The 23,316-nt window shown below is 45.9% G+C and overlaps 1 protein-coding gene across 1 annotated transcript in view; it reads right to left on the bottom strand.

Moving 5' to 3' along the window:
- Positions 1-22,701, bottom strand: part of LOC144118984 (uncharacterized) — a 34,273-nt gene extending 11,572 nt beyond the window's left edge. The window contains exons 1-7 of the mRNA XM_077651744.1: positions 22,690-22,701; positions 9,114-9,170; positions 5,941-5,998; positions 3,246-3,275; positions 2,567-2,605; positions 891-967; positions 50-118 (exon numbers count right to left, since the gene is read on the bottom strand). Coding sequence (XP_077507870.1) covers positions 50-118; positions 891-967; positions 2,567-2,605; positions 3,246-3,275; positions 5,941-5,998; positions 9,114-9,170; positions 22,690-22,692 — 333 coding nt within the window. The 5' untranslated portion in view covers positions 22,693-22,701. The remainder of the gene's footprint in view (positions 1-49; positions 119-890; positions 968-2,566; positions 2,606-3,245; positions 3,276-5,940; positions 5,999-9,113; positions 9,171-22,689) is intronic.
- Between the last annotated feature and the right edge of the window lie 615 nt (positions 22,702-23,316).

Raw genomic sequence — 23,316 nt, 5'->3', positions numbered from 1 at the left:
TTATTTTGGTTGGTGTTGCTAAATGCAAACAAGCACTTTCTCTACTTACGTAGCAAGCTATGTTGTCCTCGACCTTGTAGCATCTGAAGCCACAACACTTGGTACACCTAATAGGCTTCTGTAAGGAACAGAGAAATATTCATAATGAAAACGGAATAGGTGTCTGCATCTGCTGCTGAAGTTGAGATTATGTTCCGGATGCCCTGTTCAGCGACCGTATAATGTTTATACCACTAGTGAGTTGTAGTATCGGATTACAAATGTCGTACTTACGTATGCTCTGGAACTGCGTCCATCTGTATTTACTACCTTCTTCCGCTCATCGGTTAAATATGCGTGGTTATGGCTGTTTCAGCCAGAAATTAACACAATTTGAATTTTGGGGTTTAACGTCAAGAAGCGACAGACGGGTTACAAGGGACGCCGTAGCAGAGTGCTCCGGATTAATTTAGATCGTCTGGGGTTCTTTAACAAGAGCTGACATCGCACTGCGCTCGGGTGGCCTTTGAGTTTCAGAAACTGATGTATCCGTGCGCTGCTGTTTCATCTGGGTTTCCAGGAGGGGCAGGGGACTTGCTCCCTCTGGCAGCATGGACAATGCCGCATGGAGCTTGTCTGCGGTAATTACAGAGACAATGTCACTGACGGCCTACTGTACAGACGTTTCATGAGGTGCAAGAACTGCGCCAAGCGCTTCTACCAATAAATAATACTGATGAAATGGATTTATACGTTAGACGACATGGGCCTAGAGAAAAACAGAATCTTGAAGGGTGTCGCAGGAAACCAGAAGCAGCTCGCACTTTAAGCACCTTTACCCACGTTATACATTTTGCTCGATGCGACAGTATAAAGAACACAGCGCTAAAATATGTGTAATGTAACCTTACCATGTTTGTCGGCCCACGTAGGTGCAAAACGTGAGCGCAAGGGGCTTTTGTAGTCGTTTTCATCGTGGTGAATGGTTCTTTGAAAATGAGGGATGAAAAAATCCACCGAATAAAGTTTAAATATATTTTGTGACGAGTACATTAGTAGAGATACTATTAGGGCTTAGTGTGTTTTTCTAAAGCTAAGAACTGTTATTTTTTCTTTGACATTTGCGCTCGCACTTTACAGAGTTTAAAACCTTCTATCCCTGCTGTCCAGAACGATTTCCCACGAACTGCGTTTAAGTGAATAAAGCGTTGCACTTTTGTAAATATTGATAGAAGAACGTTGTACATCTTTTGATCTAATAATACACGAGCAGCTTTATATTAAATATCCTGATTGTCCTAGATTTATGAGGAACTTTTTCTCACATATAGGATATTGTTTACGTTATTGTCAATTACACAGGGCTGCAGCAATCACTCGGTGTGTACGGTTTAACGCGCGAAATCTTCAAAATGCAACGAGGAACGCTGTATTGTATACCCTTGGATGAATTTCGACCACTGGCGTTTTTACGTGCACTGACGATGTACTCTAACAAAAGGCGAGTTTCCTTTTCAAAATATGGCCGTGGTTTGATTCCTGAACATTGTGCTCCACAGCTCAATCATATATCCACTATGCTACAGGGGCGGTGGTTTTCACAAATGCTTTATCCCATTCAAACGTATTGTTAATGCATTACTCCACTCTTAGCCCACGTTAGGTCAGAGTGACAGTATAATAAATAGTGCGGTAAATTTATACACCAGGAAAATTCATTATCGCGCTACCTTACCAAAAAGAATTCAACGTGTTCTCACGGTCGGAAGCATGAATAGCGCATTCGCTTTCGAAAAATTAATTTAGGTTGACGAGGCCTAGCATGGTAAGCATTATTCTTGTTGCAAGTCGAAAAAGGTTAGACTTTATTCTAAAATATAGTGCGCACCTGCTGGGAGATACATTTTATCTAGTGCTTTGGAACCTTTCCCGGTAATGACTTTTGCGTTTCGTAATTGAGGAAAAAGAAATGTCTTCCTTGTATAGAATTGGTGACATAAGGCTTGGAAAAAAATATCTTTGCCATGAATTATTCCTGCTCTCGTTAGAAGCCCCACGAAGCTGTGAAAGATTCTTATTGTGGTTTAAAGGATCGGAACCTCACTTTATTTCTCTATTCTATTTCGAGCCTTGTTTTTTACTCTGTCTGGTTAAGCCTGCTATGTTTTCATCCCACGCAGTGTCGCAAAAATGAGAGAGAGCGCTAAAGACTACATATGTGGTTTAGAGGCGAAAGCAATAATTTCTTAATTTACATTTTTTCCTTCCTTTCCAATGACAAACCTGCTCACTGGAATACAGTCTTAAGGCAACGCATACGGTAGATTTTTCTATATTCGCAGAGAAGCAGCACGGTTTTGTGGCCTATGGGCTGTGTCCTTGGTTCAATTCCCCAAACCATAGACAAAATTTGTTTTCTTTACTGATTACATCATTCGCAGTTTTCTGGACAACTTTTCGTGGACGCCTAAGGAGACGCCGCGTCTAGCTGCGAATAGGCCATATAAGACAGCTGTGCAATGCCGGCATGCAAGACATTTGCCGGTATGTACCGGCAGTTAAGCGCAACACGAAACAACATGCTTACCCTCGGTTTCATTCGAATTGTAATCATCGTACAATTCGCCTGCAGAAAAAAACAACAATAATGTACGAATTGATAGGGTATACGGGTAAAAAACCTTTCAGCAAGGATATGAACTATTAAATCCTACCATTCTTTCTTTACAATTTCTTTAAAACTGCTGGCTGCTGAGAGCGTGGAAGTAATAGAAAAATTCAGTTTGGGGCGAAGAAATTTCAATACGAGCTGGATATTATTGTTTAATCTTTGATTTCATGACTGCGCTCTGAGAGCAGGAAGAGATTAACTGCACTGCCTACTACGATGAGTCGCGAGAAAATGGAAACATCAATGCACGAACTGATTACAACCACACGTCTCTTTAGAAACACGTATATCCTCTATAGACGCCATCCGAAATTCAGAAAAGACGCAATGAAAGTCATCAACCACTTAGATAAATGTCTGGAACATGTAGACGTGCAGACTTCGACTGAGGACGGCGCTTAAGCATGAACCCAGTGAACGGTTATAAAACAATAAGTGGTGCATGAAGGGGTATACTATCTTGAAGGAACTGTTTGGAGCCCAAATATTACCTGTCAACAAAAAAGAAGGCGCAGAAGAATTGTAACAATTGAAGAAACATTCATGGAAACAGCCAGAAAGTTCAGGGAGTTGTGTAATGCAAATTCCCACTCACCATCGTCGGGTTCGTTGCCAAAAGCAAAATCTACACAAGGCAAATAAAATTATTCTTAGTACTTCTAGTGTGGTCACGCAAGGCAAAAACTTGCATCTGTTAATAAAGCACATGAAAATTCATTCAGCAAAATAATTTCAGCAGCGCCACACGTGCTTCTACATCTCGTGCATCCCTTCTAGTACTTTTCTTCTTGGCGTCATTCCCCAATTCTGAACACAGGGAGTGCTATATTGACATCGATGGACTCTGTAATTGCATCAATATGCCGGTATTAAGTTACCCTAAAAGAAGTATTTTAGCGAATAACTGTCATGTCGCAAAAAGTGAGCTCCGTTTTAATTAGTTGCCCCGCCGCGGTGGCTCAGTGGTTAGGGCGCTCGATTACTGATCCGGAGTTCCCGGGTTCGAATCCGACCGCGGCGGCTGCGTTTTTATGGAGGAAAAACGCTAAGGCGCCCGTGTGCTGTGCGATGTCAGTGCACGTTAAAGATCCCCAGGTGGTCGAAATTATTCCGGAGCCCTCCACTACGGCACCTCTCTCTTCCTTTCTTCTTTCACTCCCTCCTTTACCCTTCCCTTACGGCGCGGTTCAGGTGTCCAACGATATATGAGACAGATACTGCGCCATTTCCTTTCCCCCAAAACCAATTATTATTATTATTTAATTAGTTTCAAGCAACAGATTCTGATATTTAACCGCTGTTCTTTGGAAGAGTAGAATGCTGCGGAACGGGTTCAGACGCTATAAAGCGAGTACTATAATATCTGTGATTCTTAGCTGAAACAGTTGTTGCAACCACGCATTCGCTTGTGGCGGTAAGATTGATGGCACAATTGCTTTCACTGGGAGTACTTGTGCATTGAGTGTTATGAAAAAAATGTATTACAACAAGGTAACTGTTCTTACTTGTTATCTGGATCCGTCCTGCAATTTACTTATGCAGAATACAGGGTTTCCTTACACGCCCTTCTCAGTGCGAGGTTCGATTGACATCCTCCTACATTGTGCAGACAGTGTTTATGTGTGGCACCAGTAGATACTGCTCTTTTGTCAATATAATTACGCGAGGTTATTGTCTTAGACCCCAGGCCTGGACTTTCTGCCGCCGAAGACCACGTTGTACAGAGGGCAAAACGCTTGTCTAGAACACGCTATTGGCGTGTTGCGGGATGAAAACGCGATATTTAACAACATCTGGATAAAAACGGTCTGGATGTTAGCATGCGCAGTTAAACTCACGGCATTTCATCGTCATTTTTACCCTGACTGGTCGCAGCAGATTTGCGAGCTGAGGAACACACATTTCGGTTGTTCTAGAAAGGTTGTTTCTCATTTGTACATCAAGGAATTGTTGGTGGCTGTTCACGAGCGTTCATTGAAATGTGGAATACGCTAGGGCGCTCAAAGACATGCAACATGAGGGTACAAGCGCAAGTTGACGCCCTTTGACGTCAACGGCAAAAGTTTTCTGTTTTTTCTTTGCTAACCTGAGCAGAGAGGGACACAGCAGAGACACGCTGCTGGCCTTGTAGGGTCATTGTTGAATAAACTGAACCCGAAAAGCTGGCGCAGCTAGTGTTTAGCCCTGACTGCAACGACCGCCATTTTCAACTCTATAAAACGTTGTGCGAATAAGAAACCACGGGTGGACCACAATCTCTTACTGAATGGGGTGTTACAATTTGTTCAGGCTTTGCATGCCTGCCTAAAAAAATGGCATAGTCGTTGTGCCCTTGGACGCCTGACTGTAACGTTTATACCTCTACAAAATTCTCATATGCGCCTTCACCCAGAAGATCCAAAAGCGCTGCTTCCAAATTTACGTGCCGAGTCACTTAATAACAAAGATTACATTATATGTTTATGATCTGTGGCGTTCAGCATCCCAAAGTGATTCAGGCTATGAAGGACGCCGCAGTGGAGAGACACCGGATATCTTCGACTACCTGGGGTTATTTAACGTACACTGACACCTCACAGTACGCGGGCCTCTCTAGCATTTCGCCTCCATCGAAATACGACCGCCGCGGCCAGGATCAGACCAGCGTCTTTCAGGTCAGCAGCCGAGCGCCATAAATACTAAGCCTCCGTGGCAGCTTCAACCAAAATTATGAAATATTAGTAAACTACAGAAGGTACATTATCCTTAAGAAATCGGGAAAGCAGCGAGACGGCGTTGCGCGGGTGATTCCAGCATTCAATTAACTTACTTCCTCAACATAGTGAATTTGTGGAGCCTGCATATATCCTCAACCACTCGCTGGCTCCTGTGTAAATCTATGGACACAAAAGAACGCTTCCTGAGCGGTCGGTGTAGAATAGGCGCTGTCGGGCTTCACGTTTGGGAGCAATACGTTGTTATGAAGAAGCCTGCATTTGTGGCTTTCCCATAACATATACTAATTAGGGTAATTTAATGAGCTGTGGCATTGCACATCATGTGATCTTATGCGGTCGTTCATTATGCATTAATTAGATGTGTATCTTGCTTGCCAAAAAACATGCTTTCACAAATTAAACGTCTTAGCTACGAGACAACTGTCGTGTTAAGCCGGAAACGTATATTTTGTGCTCATCTACTAGCGCTCTTAAGATGATAGAGCAGAAGCAGCGGCGAATGTTCCCAACTAAATGACCGAGGTTCAACTTACATGTGCAGAAGCAAAAACAATGATGCTTAGCAGAACTTACGGTGCGAAAATAGAAGCGTGGAACAGCTAAGTAAAGGGTAGAACCAACTGTTCATGGCCTGCAGAAAAGAATAACTAACTTTATTATCATCAATATTGTGCAAAACGTAGAAACTTTGTTTTTAGCCGCCTAATATACCTTTTTATTTATTTGTATTGTTTACCTATTATTTATGGAGACTAATACAGTAGTGCGTTACACTATCGACAGGATACTTAGTAGGCGCAGTACAATGCAAAAAGTTTAGAATGATATCTTAGAATAAATATCGGCAATGCACACATTGCTAAAACGGGCAATATTACGCATAATACACTGCTTGTAGAATGCTACATGCAGGTTAAGCAAACATTATATCAGATTTCACACTGTGAGCATGCATTCAGTTTTTAACATACGCTTTAATGTGCGCACAATTATGCCGGCAGCCTACTCCACTCTTCAGCAGTCACAAGAATCGATATTGAAACTAGTCGCAGAGGGATGCAAACGGTCTGATACACTTTCATGATTATTCGTGTACAAGTGATTATCAGGCAGTTTGAGATAATTCATCTTACTATGGTACAGACAATTTATAACCAGAAACATGGCGAAGATTAGACAGGAGGAGGATGCCAGCAGGGATGCGCATGTTCTTTTTACTCTCATACCGTAAATGTTCCGACTTTATGAATCGAAAGGCCATGCTTTGAAAGTATTGCCGTTTACATTACTTCATAATCGAAGAAAAATCCGGGTTCGCGCTTTGTGGAGAGCTAAAAAGCAAACTGATATTGACCACAACCGGAGGTCTCTAATGGCTACGAATGAACTATCCAAGAGCGATCAGATAATACTTGCGGCTCTCTATATAACCTTCGGCAGGTGGTATATAAGCAGCCAAACTTATTTGATGATAGCCTTGAAACTGCTTAGGCTTCGCCGATCATGGCATGTATTCACCATGTTTAGAAAAAAAAAATTTTTACATATGTACACATGCTAAGGTTACCGAATGCATTCACATGACTAGTAAACATGACGCTCAGCATGGAAGGCGAGCCATAAACATCCTTGAGAAACTAACATGAATTGCTCGAGGACAAATTTAAAACGGGATGGCATACCTATTGACAGAGGAATGAAACATCAATAATTTGACACAGAAAAAAAGACCGTACCGCCGGTTTGACCTAGAAACCAGAACAAGACGATCGTTGCTAACAGAAAAGAATGGGCACGACCACTACCGGATAAACTCTTCCTCCCCAAGAAAAAAGATTTCCTCCGACAAGGAACTCACCAGCTACCTTCGAAGACGGCTAAGTATTGGCCACAGAGCGCTGCATCGAAAGCTACCAGCGACCGCGGCGCATCGACTGCTCCATAGATTAAAAAGACTCGCAGCAATTAGCAGGTGAGCAAAACGGCCGCTGGGGAAGCGGCCGCGGGAGACAAAGCTCGAAATGCCCTGCCCACAGAATCACGCATAAAACCGTTCGCCAAAAGACAAGCGCTACCACGCAGGTGACTGTAGCGTGGCGAGTAGAATCCGGAAGCGGTCAATTCGGACAGGTGCTGGAACACAACACACCCCACCACTCTAACCGATCAAAAGTAGGCAGCACTGCCCAACCAATGTTTCAGACAAAGTCGCGCAAATGGTCTGGGAGAGGCGTCGACACTAAGCGGGCCCACTGAACGAGGCCCATCGGTGTGCGGCGAGCCGCCGGCACAACAGGCAAGCAACAATAGCGAGCCCATAATGTCCACCACATGGTCTGCAGCGATGTTGACGTCATGTGCTGCTGCTCTGACATGCCAGAAAAAGGCCACTGATGAAACATAGAAAGGGGTAGGCTGCTCGAACTGGGGTCCATGATTTCCAGGGGCAGCGGGATCAAAAAGCCTAAAGAAGGGCCCAAAAAATACCGCGTCATGGTTCGCGCCGGAGACGCGTTGCGAGCAGGTTACGCAAAATACTCTTCAAAGCTAACAGCGAATACGTGAAGGACAAATTTTTAAAGGCAAAACCTCCTCTCTCCCGTGGTTGTCCAAGGACAGCACGAGGCACAAGCTCGGTTCCGCCTAACCACAAAAAAAGAAGAAAAAACTGTAGTCTGCGCCCGCTTTATGATGTAATAGGGTGGTTTAACAAAGTGGGAAAGGTACCAGAAGGCACCCAGCATGACGGACTGAACCGCGTAGCGCCTCTCGAGCAGAGGCAGGTGAAATATCTGGGCCCTTCGCACGCGAGCTGTAATGTCTACTACGACCGAAGACCACACACCATCCCATATTCCAGCACAATCACAGGTCACGCCGAAAATGCGCATCTGCGCACACCCCTGCAAAGGTATCGCACATTTAATACGAGACCCCACAAAAAGTAATTAAGAGTAGCCGCAGACAAGGAGGCGTACTCACGAAAAATATTTAAAGCTTCAAGCAGGCTGCGTTCGTCAGCTAAGTAGAGAGTGATGTTATCTCTACTGAACCCAGACCTCTAAGAAGGGAGTGGCAATCGACTTCCAAGAAGAAAGGCTTTAATGCTAAGACCAAAAAAAGGGGGGAAAGCGGACAAACTTCACGGACGACGCGTCTAAAATTGAACGCGGTCGTTTCCCGGCCATGAGGAACAGAGTGCTTGAAATATGCCTGTACATCTCTTTAATGAGAATCACGAAAGAAGGTGGAAAATCAAAAGCATCCAGTGGAGCATAAAAATACTCGTGCTCTAAAAAGTCGAATGCAGGCTTTTGATCGAGGGAAACAACAAAACCCTGTGCGCGCCGCGTGCAGTGTACTCTAGGATACCTCGCGTTACGGAAGACAAACTATATATGTCATGACCTGGGATGGAGCCAACCTGGTGGCAGGAAAGAAGGGACGGGAGGATATCCCGTAGACGGCGTACGAGTAATTTTTCGAATATTTTCTTATCTCAATTCAGTATGCTGATTGGGCGCCATTCTGTCGGACATGTCGACAAAATAGACTTTTTAGGAAAAGGGACAATGCGGCCCCTTTCCCTGATTCAGGAAAGATATGCTGAGTAAAGCAGATTTTTAACACATCCAAAAAAATGAGGCCTACAATATCCCAGACTTGTAAATATAACTCCACAAGAAGGGCATCTGGCCCAGGCTCTGAGCCTCGTTTCATGGACTCTAACGCCTCCTTGATTTCACCTGTTGTTGGTAGAACCATAAGGCAATCATGAGGTTCAGCAGCAACCTGCGGTAACCCTGCGAAAAATGGGTGTGCGGAAACGTCATCGTGATCAATCAGAAGGAGCGAATGTGCAATATCCCGAAATTTTGCGGAAAAACACACTGAAATTACTGTAAACTGGTTGGGCCCTGGCCCCAGCGGAAGATGTAAAAGCAGGGGCACCTTGAGGACACAACAGCTCCTGGCGCGCAAACCGAATCACCTCGGTTTCACTAGTTGGACTGCGTCGACAAAGCAATGCAGCCGCTGCAAGAGAGGAGGCAGGTAAAAATTCAGGCAGCCCCTTGCTGACCTAAAATGCGGTGAGGCGAAAGCCTTTAGCGCGGTGTTCCTGCTTGTGTCACTGATGTGTAGTTAAGATGTTGATTAAGTGTGGAATTGTTTGTAAATCTTAAATGTTGGAAACACAGGAGGGCGTTTGGGAGGCATCCGTCTGACTCCATGCCTTTCCGCAAACACTCTCCAGCGTTCTTACGCTAGGCAAGGAGAATTACACAAGCGTTCGCAGGAAGTAGCGTAGTCGTTAGCACGCTGCGGAACGGAAGGATGCTGCTTAGAATCCCGCCGTGCGCAAAGATTTTTTATCGAGTTAATTTAGTCATCGGTGTGACATGACTGGAGACTGGACATGACCTGAGACCGGACAATGTTATGACCGCAGGTATGAGCCACTAAAGTGCAGACTGTCTGAAAGCTCCTCTGTCCATGCCCATATAAGCGGCGACGGCCACGGGATGCGCTGGGCAATACGCAACTTTGCCGTCACCACGCGCACCTCATCTGACTACGGAGCACTAAAGGGTCGAACAGACGCTGCGCAATAGTGACGCCGCTGCACCTTCAGACGGTCCCAGTCAAAAGGCACGGCCCCAACAACCGAAAAACGCAGGGCCCGCGTTAGCCGTTCTGTCGTGCTGGCGTCGTAAAGGATGCGCGCATTCCAACGCCATGGTCTATGAGGAGATACTGCACGCGCTGGAACGCCGAGTTAAAGAAGAAAGGTCTGATATGTGCAACGGCGAGGATGCCAGCGTCATTACGTTAGCTGTACGCACTGTCCCCGAAAAGCCAGTAGGAACATATGGCCTGTCCAACCTGCTCGACGACAAGTCCACACAAAAATGCCGCCATAGAGGAGCTCATAAGCGTATGTGAGCATAAACTATTTGACTAGGCGGTGCAACTCACGCGCATTCCAGCCTGGCCAGCCCCTACCGTGGGCCTGCACATCAGCGACAGTATCGAGCACGCAGTATTTGATGTTGTTACCTCAAAAACGATGGCACATACCCGCGGTGGGGGATTGGCCAGAGTTTGGTGCAGTTGAAATCGCCCAACATCACAACATTGCGTCCTCCACAAAAATTATGCCGCCATCCTCTAGAAGACGTTGAAGTAACGAGCGTTAGCTATTTGGTAGCGCAATCGTCCATGCGATGTATTACCACGTAATTAGGCTATTTTTGCATACCTCACAGCGAGCGGGTGCCTACAGCCTTGCGAACTGCCGAGTGCTGACGTCACGGCCGCCATGTTAACCCTAACCATAACTAAATATTAACCTAATTAGAAGACATTGGTGTCTTACATGTGCGCTCATGAATGCCATTACGAATATGTCATTAGTTAGATCATGACTCATCGGGTAATTAATTTTAAGGAATTAAATTTAAGCCCAGTCGTAACTAAATATTAGCTTCTTCAGTTAAGATTGGTGCCTAACGTGTTGTGCTCATCTAGGGCATTCAAATTATCTATAATTACTAAGTTATACGTGATTGAAAATAGTCACGTGAATAGTTAATTATGACGTCACAAAATCAGTGACCTCAACAATAAAACACCAATTGGATATACTGACGACATCACCAATCAATCACTGATTATGTTGCTATATTTATTTACTCTGGGGGCCACCATATTCAATTCCTCGGATTTATAACATTTCACGCCGAAGCGAGGTGGTAGCAGACGCCAATAAATCAAGAACCGTGACGTATAAGACATAACGCTTTAGAACATACATACCTTGATCTTTCAAGATTGCGTTTACTACATTAGAGTGCACAGGTGCATAGATGCAAAAAATTGTCAGGTGAAGTGCGTTAGACGTGCAGTCGAACACCAGCAAGCGTCGAAGCGCATTGTACATGATATGATGGTCTCGCAGGAGTAACGAGTTCAAGACAAGAATGGCAACGCCGCTAGAATGTGTGCTTGCGTACGAAAGAAAGCATCAATGCCAAACCTACCCCTAAACTCTAACACGTCACTGAGGCGAAACAAACTTGGTTTCATGCAGGCAGAGGATATCAGAACCCGATGAGTGAGCGAAGGTGGCCACCTCTGCCTGCTTCAAACGCTGCGGAGCCCCTGCACGTTAAGAGCAACACTCTTAAGAGTACCCATTTTGTAAATGAAAAATAAAACGAGCAGTCGCGATGTTTAGGCAATAAAAAGTGCACCGCGAACGGCACCAAAACATCTTACTTTTTTCGTAGGATCGAACCAGAGCAGGAACGAGGCCTCCTTTGTCCACCAGCAGAAATGTCCGAGTAGATAGCCGACGCATGTGGACGCTTTGAGCTCGAACTCAAAGCCGCCATCTCAACAACCGACAACAGGGTGCTTGAAGTGCCGGAATTATTCCCCAATGCAGAAGAGGACGGCGAATGCACAGGTTCAGTGTCTGAAGATGGCCTTGGCTCTTGTCCAGCCGACACTTCAGTGTCGACACTAAACCACGATGACGAAGTAGACGGTGACCTGGACTACTGCCCAGGCGCGAGGAAACTCTCGTCAATGACGAAACTGACCGAGAAATCTGAGTATGGCAAGCTGCTCTTGTCACCATCGGCCTCAGATATTTTGGCGTCCTTGCTCAAGACCGCAGTGCTGGCCGCGGGCTGCAGCGCGGCCTCAGAGAGCGGCTTGTTCTCAGCATCAGCATCTGAGCATCAGAGACTTGCCGGGGCACAATGGGCTCGGCCTCCGTAGCGGCAGGTACGCTTGCAGAGACTGAGGCTGACAGAGGAGGCACCTCTACTGCCGACTTGCTTTGTGCAGCGCTGCACTAATCAGCCGCAGGCACCGGTTCTTCCACCCAGTGATGCTGAGAAACAAAGAAAGCACCCATAACAGCGTCGGTAACAGAAGCGCCGGGCCCCTTGATGGTTTCCACGGCTGTCTTTGATGCCTCTAGTGGTGCAGTTTGGGCAGCAGCCTCTGAGTACGAGGGCTTGACAGCGCATTCCACAGTAGCGTGGCGATCAGCACAACGTCGACATGGCAGCACACAGCCTTGGCCTTGGTTCACAAAAACCCCAGAGCGGGCGCAAAAAAGAGCCGTGCATTGGGCCCAGAAGTCCGCAGTCGACCGACAACGCCGGAAAATGCGCTGCATGCCTTTGTAATCGCATATCACGTGGTGGCCGGCTACCGTGATGTATTTAGGTACGGGCGATTCCGGCTTCATTTCAATTCCGACATACCGCGTCCCGGTGGTGACAGTGGGAGGCAACCCCATGATGCCGCGACTTATTTGCAGAACATTTCCATAATGGGAGACAGCCTTGGCAACGGCGTCACTTGGTATACAGGCGGGCAGAAAGAGAACAGTCACCTGGGTCACCTGAGGGCTGAGGAGATAGTGGCGACGCGTTCCTTGCCGATGATAAGGTAGGGCCCGTCAACGATTGTAGCCATGGCGGCTCCACTCTTCACAGTTACTCTGCAGTTCACACTTACTCGGGAACCCAACAACTGAGGCTGTCGCATCGAGGACATCCTCCAGACTAGCCACCTCAGGACCGACGACGTTAAGGCAAGAGCCTTTGTGGGTGGCTGCCTCACCACAATCAGGAGCCCGCCAGCCGAAGGATACCCGAGCAAAAGAGCACGACCGGAGATCGAACAGCGACGCAAGCCGGCGGCCGGAACGCACACTGAAGGAATGCAGACTGAAAGAATGCACTTAACGGCTACAATATCAACTCCTATTGTTCGTCATGCTTCCGTCCACCAAGGCTATAGAACATCCATTGGTGCCCTAGTGAGACTCAGAGGAGTTTAAATTTAAATTCTCGTGAGTTCTTGTTGAAACGTATTGCTTCAAATATCATTTGAAGCACTAATAACGGCGAAATTTTTTATGTATTTTCTTGAATAAAATTTTCTTTTAAGGAAAAGAAATGACGCAGTAACCGACAAATGTTGTGAGATATTTTATGGGAATTCCCCAAGGCGGAGTAAGTTTGTAACAAGGGAGTAATCTCTCTGCCATCCGCCTGCGCGCAGGCATGCAGCTACAAAAGAAAGCTACGCAGCTTTCTCAGAAACTTCGTATTGTTAACGAAAAATACTCCCTGGTTCCTGCTGCGTAGCCTGGTTCTTGAGGACCAGCTCCTCGCCGTCCAACTAGCTCAAGAGGCTGCCGATATTCAAGAAATCCAGGCGAGCATCTAACGCGGCGACCCTGTCTATCCCAATCCTCCTTGGCCCTCATCTGCAGACTGAAAGAGAGAGCCGGAGGGTAGGATGAGGTCGTCTTCTTCCGTTGGACAATAAAGTCTCCCACTCACTAACTCACTCACTCCCTTCTGGTCCGGGTTTCGAGCCTGGGACTGCCGCTTCACGTATATCGGTGGCCACCTGAACCATTTTGAAGGGACACGATAGATAGTCTGGGAGAGTTTCTACGTTGGCAGTCCGAAGACGGGCCGGGTGGTCTAAATCCTTTCTCGGTTTTTAGAAAGGGAAAAGCGCATTGCTAGTTCAGTTTGTCGGTGCACAGCTCAAGCTCACCATGAACGTCGACTAAAAACTTGGCAACTGATTGTTTTAGTCAGCGTTCGTGGCGCCTGTGAGGTGTTCACCGAGGAAAAGAAGCTATGCGCCTTTTTGGTAGCCAGAGCTACACTGGGCCACCAGTCGGGCATTTCGCGGTACATGGGAGAAGCCAGTGGTGCGCATGCGCCGTTACCATGACAAATGGAGAGGAGCAAAGTGCGGCGTGCGCTTCGCTGTCACCGCGGCCGAGCGCCAGCTCCGCCGTTAAAGCCGATCGTGACGTCACGCGGATGAGCAGTTGCGCGCATGCGCCAATACCATCCTGCCAAGGCCTTCCGGCACCTCCTCTCCTTCCTGGAGGCCACCGGCCTCTCTGGCCGCATCTAGGCCTGAGGGGGCAGCATATGTCAACTGGCGTGATCATTGCGGCTGCACGCCTACCGTCTCCTTTCAATCTTCCCCTCCCAACTTCCTTCTATGGCACGCAGGCAGTGGGCGTGGAGGCTAGCCCTCCAGTAGATAAGCCCGTGTTCTTCCACTTTCCATTATTCCTACATCAACAGAAGAAGTAGTCTACATCACAACGTTTGACATGCATGCAGAGAAGGGGAGTCCAGCCGCTGCTAAACGGCGCTATAGACAAGAGAATATTAGCTCATTCGGTACTGAGGTTGTCGCCTGGAAGTTGACTTGAGCCAAATAAGAACGCTGGAGTCTGTGTGTACGTGATACAAGGTATCACCTTTGTCAGACATCTACGTTCGATGGTCGTGAAAAATAGTGACGCGTGCTGTGTTCGGCTTCTGGAAAGTGGCACTTTCATCCAAGAAGCCTACTTGGCACCGGGAACGTCTGTCAAGCGTACAATTGATGTGGTTGCCACGTGTATGTGGTTGCCACGTGATGTGGTTGCCACGTGTGAAACCCTCCCTGCGGCAAGGTTTCACAGTTGTGTGTGGCTTTGGATGATTTCAATAGGAAAAAGGACTCTCTTAGTCAGTATATGAGAGGAACGTTTTGCTTTAAGCTTCGGACCCTCACGTACAGACTACACAATGGGGAACTACTATAGAGCTTGTATTCAAAAGTGTTTCTAACAAATCCAAATACTGCATCGACAAAATTGAGACCGCTGCATGTTACTTCACATATCATCGGGCAGCTTTCGTCTCTCTCAATCAAGATGAATAAAGGATGTGTACGCCCAATGTCTCTCATTGCTAAACATACAACGACCACAACAATCTCAACCAGGGAAACGTCCCTCTTGGTATTGTATATTCTGGCATATCCGAGCTAAACAACCGCCAATTTTTTCTCAAAACCGAGAGAGGTTCTACACGGTGAAGATTATTAGACAGGGAATAAGATTGAAAAACGAAAAACTGGTTTTTGAAAAAAGAAATGGCGCAGAGATATTGCGCCATTTACATCTCGGCGGACACCTGAACCGCGGTGTAAAGGAAGCAATAAAGGAGGGAGTGAGAGAAGAAAGGAAGAAATACCCGCCATAACAGAGAGATCCGAAATAATTTCGGCCACCTGGGGATCCTTAAAGTGCACTGATCGCACTGCAAACAGACGCGTTTTGCGTTTCGCCTCTATCGACACGCGGCCGCCACGGCAGGGCCCCTGCTTCCTCTCTCTCTTTCTCTCTCCGTGAGCTTGAAGCGCAAAGACGACGGTAGCGGCGCTGTGTCGCGCGACTTAGGCGACGAGAAGGCGGAGCGGTCTCATAGAACGCCGGTGCACTTCGCGTCGCTTATAAAATTATACTGGGGATAAGCAGTGCTAGCACAGGGTGGCCTCCTGGTCCTACGGTGCTGGGATCTAGGAGCTCTCAGAAATGTGGCGAGGCCTGCAGTGACCAGGTGTGTGTGTTACGAAATCGTCCTCGTAACTTCAGCCAACCTGGTTGTGGTGACGGGGATCTTCTCTTTCAACCCTTCTTTCCGCATCTCTTTCAACTCTCACACTGTCTGCACGTGGCAGCGATTGTGGCACAGCTTGAGCTAGCGGGCAGGCCCGTGCACTTTCTTTTTCATTCTTTCTGCAACCGCAACAATAGCAGTGCTAGCGCACCTACTTCACGTTTAGTTAACTGCGCAATTCGGCTGCATATTTTTTTTGGTTTTTTGATATCTCACTCATCAACTGCCAACTGTGTTGCTAGGAAGCTATGACCTCCATAATGCAATCGTAATTGGCTGAGCATTCCGCGAGTACTGCTCAAACCACAAGCAGAGGTGCATTTTACATTGATTGCATTTTTGCACGACACGTCGATGTAACCAGCATGAACTATGTGCCTTACTTCAGTTACCACATGCCGTTACTCGCTGTCATACGCGACAGCCCACAAAACACCACACGCGTAAATGTAATTTTTCTCAAAACCTGTTCTTTGTTTATTGCAACAAAACATGAGTCTGTACTAAGAGGGTTTGAAATGGGGCTAGGTGGTAGTTAACATGGTCAAACATAATAGCGCTTTTGAACTGAATGCACGCATGCGTTACTACAGTGGCATAATCTAGGCTCGGCACGGATGAGACCGCTAATTTTCTGTTTCAGGGACGCTCCTTTAATGGCAGCAGTGTTCGTTGCCAAATACGGCGCAGCGGCCGTTTTTATCTTTTCTTCACCCTCTTGCTGAGTTGTCGCTTCACTCTGATCATTCGAATTGCTCCAAGCCTCGAAACCATACCTCACTGCAATTTTTGTCACTCTAAGAGCTATCATTGAGGTGTAGTTGTGCACACGTTGTTCCAGAAAAGCACGATATGTCTTGCTAGGGCACCTTGGAGCCAACGTGGCGAGCCTGGATATTTGGTATCTTGAAGCAATGAAATGTTAAATTGTAGGGTTTAATATTCCAAAGCGACGCTTGTGCTATGACGGATGCTGTAAGGGAGGGCACTGGATTACACGGGCTACCTTAAGTTTTCTACAGTGCGCTGTTATTGCACAGCACGAGGGCGTTTTGTAATTTGTCCCCATTAAAACACGGCTCGCATGGCGGGAATCTAAGTCGCGAACTTGGGATCAGCCGCCTAACGACACAGCTACTGAACTTACTGCGCAGGGTAGAGCGTAGCAGTTTCACAAATAGCAACCCTACGATCGAGACCTTCGTCGAACCATCTTCATGAACGGTTCTTGTGAAACCCTTCACTGCATTTTGCCGCATCCAGCAGCGGGTGGTAGGGTCATCCTTAGAAAACAATATTTAGGCACTCCTGTGACGAAATATGCTTGGTATTCCGATGTTGGAGGAAAAAAACGTAGCTAGTTAGAGAGAAGACGCTCGCTTGTTCTTCATTTCCTAACCACAGACCTCAACGACATCCCAGACTTTTCTGCCAGACCTTCCGCACTAGGCCAGTGCGAGACTAAGGTGGCAGGCTTTTTCCCCAGATACCTGAGAGAGGTGCGAAATTGACTGCCAATGAATGGCAGGTTTTCGTGCGTTAATATTTTGCCATACACATCTGAGATGAGCAAGGGATTCTCTAAAACATTCTGTTGTTGTCTTTGCACCAAGTGCGTTCATAATGATGTCTTCAGGCCACTTCAACTGAGCCCAAACGAGCTGCTGAAAACACAATTTAGCTCATAGACCCTCCAAGGAAAAATAATGTGTACACGAAATTAGTGTCGGCCAAAACCATTGGCGCACCACTCTATATTCTGAAGCCCCAGGGTGCCCCTTACATGCTTGAGAGCTTTTAAATTTCTTCTTGAAGACATCATCGAATTGATTGTTTGCACCCATGGGTAACTTGACACGAATTCTTTAAAACAGATGCTTGGGCGAGTTGGTACGACAATTCCGTGAACAGCGCGAACTTGGACACCGACAGAAGGAAAACACACAGACGGGCGCTGACTTGCAACTAAAATTTTATTACCTTGAGCGTCGAAATAAATAGGCGGCCATCAAACAACAAAAATAAAAACGCACATTCATTCAAGACACCAAAGGAGCCATCGCAATGTCACTTGCGTGTGGCTAAAAAGTCAAATTTTTTAGAGTAAATTGTCAAAGAGGGGCTGCTAACGCTTGTGTCTGCTGACCTGGCGATATTTTTTGGCTTCGATGGTTTCACGCGTTAGCTGATTCTTGGTCTCGTTTATCACCTTGGTCTTCTTGAAGTCCGGATTGCAATTTTTCCTGTCACAATATTTGCAATAAATGCCTAGATGCCCTTTCACGGTGTCATACACGTCGTTGTTATGCACTTTGAGGAGTTTGTAAGGCACCTGCCCGTCTCGTCAATATACTGTTTGCCGCATGATAGTGGGATGATATAGATAACACCTTCTTGGCAAGCTATGAAACGGTTCTCGTGATTAGTGGTACATTCTTGCGTGCCATTCAGTGAGTTAACTGCAGTTAACTTTATTTATGATGTTAAATAATTTAATTTTGAATAATAATGTTACCATAATTAATTTCAATTAAATTAAATTAAATTAAATCATCGATGTTTATGGAAGCAATTGCTTAAATACACTCCGTGTCACTCAAAGCTGGTAATACGTGCCGTAGCTAAGTCGTGCTTCACCAGCGCTCTAAGTAAGTCTTGCTTTCATTCATTAGAAAACAGTTTCAACCACCAAACCCAACGTCTCTTGAGGGCAGGTTATCCCAAACAACTGCTTGTCTCTATATCGCAATCCATGCTTCGAAGTGTGATTGAAAAATTAACCCGGCTAATCTTGTTAACAAGGAAAAATAAGAAACCATGGTGATCCCCTACAGTCACCGTTTCGCACACAGCCTGAAAAAGATTGGCAAGCGTGCTGAAGTTATAATTGTCTTCTCGGCTCCTGAAAAGCTAGGTAAGACTTGTAAAAAAGTTAACTAACCATATGTCACTTAAGAATGTACCACTAATCACGAGAACCGTTTTGTAGCTTGCCAAGAAGGTGGTGCCTATGTCATCCCACTATCATGCGGCAAACAACACATTGGCCAGACGGGCAGATGCCTTACGAACGCCTCAGTGATTGCAATTAAAACGTGTATAAAATCGTGAAAGGGCATCTAGACATTCATTGCAGAGATTGTTACAGAAAAAACGTCCAGCCGGACTTCAAGAAGACCAATGTAATAAGCAAGCACAATAATACGCTAACGCGTGAAATCATCGACACCGCAAAAATCACCAGGTCAGCAGACACATACGCCAGCAGCCCCTGTTTGGGAAAATCATCTAAAGAATTGGACTTTTAGCCACACGCAAGTGAGGTAGCAACGGCTTCTTTGGTGTCATGAATAAATGTGTGTGTTGTTCTTATTTCGATTGTTTGGTGGCACCTATTTATTTCCCCGTCTGTGTGTCTTCCTTCTGTCCGTGTCCAAGTTTGCTCTGTACTTCAGGCGAATTCTTTGCTTCGCACAGTGCCTACAGGCCACTCGTTAGCTCTTCAAAAAGGAACGGCTTTGAGCTGCTCAGAAATCGTGTGACGCATGCAGTGCAGCAGGTGCGCATAGTGAGCAGGTCCACGTTTTGTACAGAAAACCTGTATCATTTCCCGTAAGCAACATTTTAATGCAAATAAACAATCCCACTTTTGGATGAGTGTGGTGCGCTTAGCGCCGAAAGTTCCATTTCCCTGCTTGTTAAAGGCTGCGACTCTAAGAGCACTGTTTGGAACGATTAACCCTTCCTGAGTTGTCGTTGAGGAATAATTGGCAGTCGAAACAAACGCTGCGGCTCTAGAGTTCTGCTAAACACACTGAAAAATAGTGCATAGCGAAAGGTACATAGCATGGCGAACGAACGTTGTACATGAGCTGTTGCGATCGGCAGAATTCTCGGCGTGGGCGAGATAATTGCTGCCGGCACCTTGAACACTTGCAATCACTTCGCTTCATTATTAGATTTACTCGGAATATTTTAGCTCCCTGAAATAAGCACAATAGAGTCTTTCTCAAGCTTAGTAATTTTTTCAACCTGAAGTTAACGTGAGGAAGCTTAGGCCACTGTCTTCCGTAGCGCAGAAAAGAGACGCACAGGTTCACGTGGAGGAGCGTGTAGACTGTCGTCGCAAATTAAATCAACAAAGGCTGTTACTGTAGGCGTACAAGGCTAAGTTCTGGCCAGAAGGGAACCACAGTGTAAAAACCGCATACTTGAACAACCCATCTGAAGTGATTAACATCGACCCCACCGAGCTCATTGAGGGAGGGGAGGACATCAAGAGGAAAATCATTAGCAGGATTTGAGGACAAAAGATTCTAGTTTTTTTTTGGTGCCACTAAACGGGACATGGACGTTCAAATATAACGCATTCGCATCATTCATGACGTAAAAACAAAAAAAAAATATTCATTGGCTGCCATGGAAGCCCTATAAGCGGCTAGGCTTAGTGTCACTTGTTGAGCCTTGTTCCGTATACTTTTAATGGCATTTTTAGTGTTAACTAACGAATTCCCGTGCTTTAAAGCATTCAAACCTGCATGAAACGACCCGAGCTGCGTTATTTAGTTCCTTGAACGAGAAATATTCAGGAACGCAAAGGTCGCGGTCAACACCCTGCAAACAAATTGGCGCCGCAACAAACATTTATGGGCACACAAAGCGGATCAAGCTATTGTTCCTGATACCTGTCAACAAGCGGTCGATCCAGGGCCAAAAACCAATCTTCAGTTTTAAGATGGACATCTCATTATACGCGAGTCTCAAAAGGAGACAGAATGCAGGTTAAAAGCAACTTTTGTCCTTTAAGCACATTCAGTCTCGCGTCACCTTGGATGCTGCCCACACGCACGGATTTTGTGGAGCGGACTGGTAACAGCTGACCACTGCTGGAGAATCGCCCACATTGTTGTGCTAAAAGGCAGGCATCACCCCCAACGAAAAATATAAATATCTTATCACAATGAGTCGCACCGTTTGCTACCGCCATCAGTCCATAATCTTCGAACTTGGCCTTCAACAAAGCCTGCAAATAAATACTGTTCATGAAAGATACGGTTGTTCATTTTAATACTCGAGAATAGACATCTCGAAAGAAAGGACCAAGATAGAACGGGACATCTAAAACATTTTTAATGTTTTTTTAGTCTTGTACATTGTGCCATTTATACTGGGGTCTCGAAAAGACAGCACGGAAACTAGGAATCATGAAGACGTGCAATCAAAGCGCAAGTGAAAACACGCCACAAATGGAATAATCTTGTCATACAGTCTTCAAAAGGAAGAAGATTCAAGACAGGTGAGTATAGTGGCCCTGTGGTCTTCGTTAGTAAAGAGCTGACGACGAGGTCGAAGAGGAATAAAGGAAATAGTAGAAACGTCGATGATGTCAGTCACAATGGAGAAAAAAAAATAAACGAGGTGCTGCGTATTTTACCTGTGTATTATTATAAGCTTTTTGTAGAGCTATTGAACAATTATCGCATATGAAAGGAATTTCAAAATGACAACCATAAGCGAAGGAAACATATAAGGGATACTATAAGAGCGTGTGCATGAGTTGGGGCTCTCTGAAGAACGTCATGAAGCCAATGCTTTCTCTAACGCAATGTTTTCTTCCGTGCCTCAAATACTCCGTCCCCAAAAAACCCCGAGCAATGTTTTCGTCCCCTATATTTGGTTTCTTATTGCACTCAGATTTCTCTTCCTTCGATGATATATTGATGATCTTTTTATTAGTTCTTTTTAAAACTTTTTTGCCAGGCATTTTTCCTCGCAGATAACATATTTATTAAAGCAGCATTTGATTAACCAGCAAACAAAATAATTTTTAGTACGTGGCAAATTTCCAAATTTTGGAACTCAATCGCATCCCACAATGCTGTCCTGTAACAAGCATGCGAACTATTTCTCAACATTCCATTTAACATTTATGAGTGCAGGATTGCGGTGCGTTACAAAGCATAGTTGATTTTAGAGAACCTCTCTGATACACTCATGTACAGCTCCCGAAATCTTACGCTAGCTTGCGTGACGGCCGCGATTTCCGTGCTCCTGCAGTTTATGAAGAGCAAACTTACGATAATATCAAATCTAAGCACTGGCTGACTAAGCCCGTGCCTAATATTGAGCTTTCCGCAAGTCTACTTCAAATTTTCACGCTAGGTAAAGATTTGGCTGGCTGTACCTGTAATGAAGTGTAACGCAGACTGATAGGCAACTTGGTATGATATATTAAGGCTTTTCTCATCTCTTCCCTCGTCCTTGTGCAGGTGCTTTGTTTCAGCCTTATTATGTACCTATTGTTCTTTTGTGCAGTCCAAGCTTTTACCGTTTCGTGTTAAACAGTTCAAAACGCATGAAATAACCCAACAGCAAACTGGTTTCTCGTTGCTCAGAATTTGCTGCTCTTTATACAGAGATTGCTGGGCCGACACATTTGAGCGCCAGAAAACATAACCACACATGTCTCTTAACACAGGGACTTCTCCTGCTGTTGCTGAGAGGAAGAAGGAAAAGAAAAGTGCACGGGCCTGCCTACTGGCTCAAGCCGAGCCACGCTCGCTGCCGCGTGCTCATAGTAGGAGAGGCAAAGGATTGGAGAGCAACGAGTGAAATAAAAGACGCGCCGCGCTAATATGTTCCAGGCCAATCACGGAGGCAGTGCAATACCGGGCCGACCCGCGCCAGAGTGCTTCAAGCCAAGCACTCCGCCACATAAGGAGTCTGCTTGTACTTAATCGAAGGAAAGCAAGCGCAGGTTAGGCACTTCGAAGAAACGCTTGTAATATCCTTTGACGTCTCCGAAGTAACTTACCATTTCAGCTTGTTGGTGGGATGCATAGGACGACAGATGTATTTATATAATGCCTCACTGCGGCGAAAAGCTGGAAAAATTTGTTTCTCCTGACTTTTAAAATTCACTTGCAGTGGGCTCTAAGGTTCGCTGCTCGGAGCTCCGACGACGTTTGAATACCATGGAGTCTATTTGCATTGCAACTAAATGTTAACTTCACCTTTAATTTATTTGAATCCGAGCGGACATTGCCCTTCATCGCGAACGTGACTGAAAATTGGTGTAAAAGATATGGCGCAAACATTGTTTCAAATATGTCGGTGGACACCGGAACAGCACTGTAAAGAAAGGGAGGAAGGTGGGAGTGAAAAAATAAAGGGAAAAACACATTCCGTAGTGGCGGGCTCCGGTATAATTTCTACCACCTGGGGAGCTTTAACGTACACTGACATCGCACAGTACACTGCCGCCTTAGCCTTTCGCCTCCACCAAAACGCCGCCGCCGTGGTCGGGATCGAACCCGGGCACTCCGGCTCTGTAGCCGAGCGCCTTAACCACTGAGCCACCGCGGCATTCCCTGTCTTCATATATACATAGCCAAACAATTTCAAGCAAGGCTTCTAATTCTCCCTATATTGATAAGTACGG

The sequence above is a fragment of the Amblyomma americanum genome, chromosome 2 (assembly GCF_052857255.1).
Source record: "Amblyomma americanum isolate KBUSLIRL-KWMA chromosome 2, ASM5285725v1, whole genome shotgun sequence".
NCBI classification, from domain to species: domain Eukaryota; kingdom Metazoa; phylum Arthropoda; class Arachnida; order Ixodida; family Ixodidae; genus Amblyomma; species Amblyomma americanum.
Note: the sequence above shows the minus strand (reverse complement) of the source record. Positions and strands in the feature narration are given on the sequence as shown.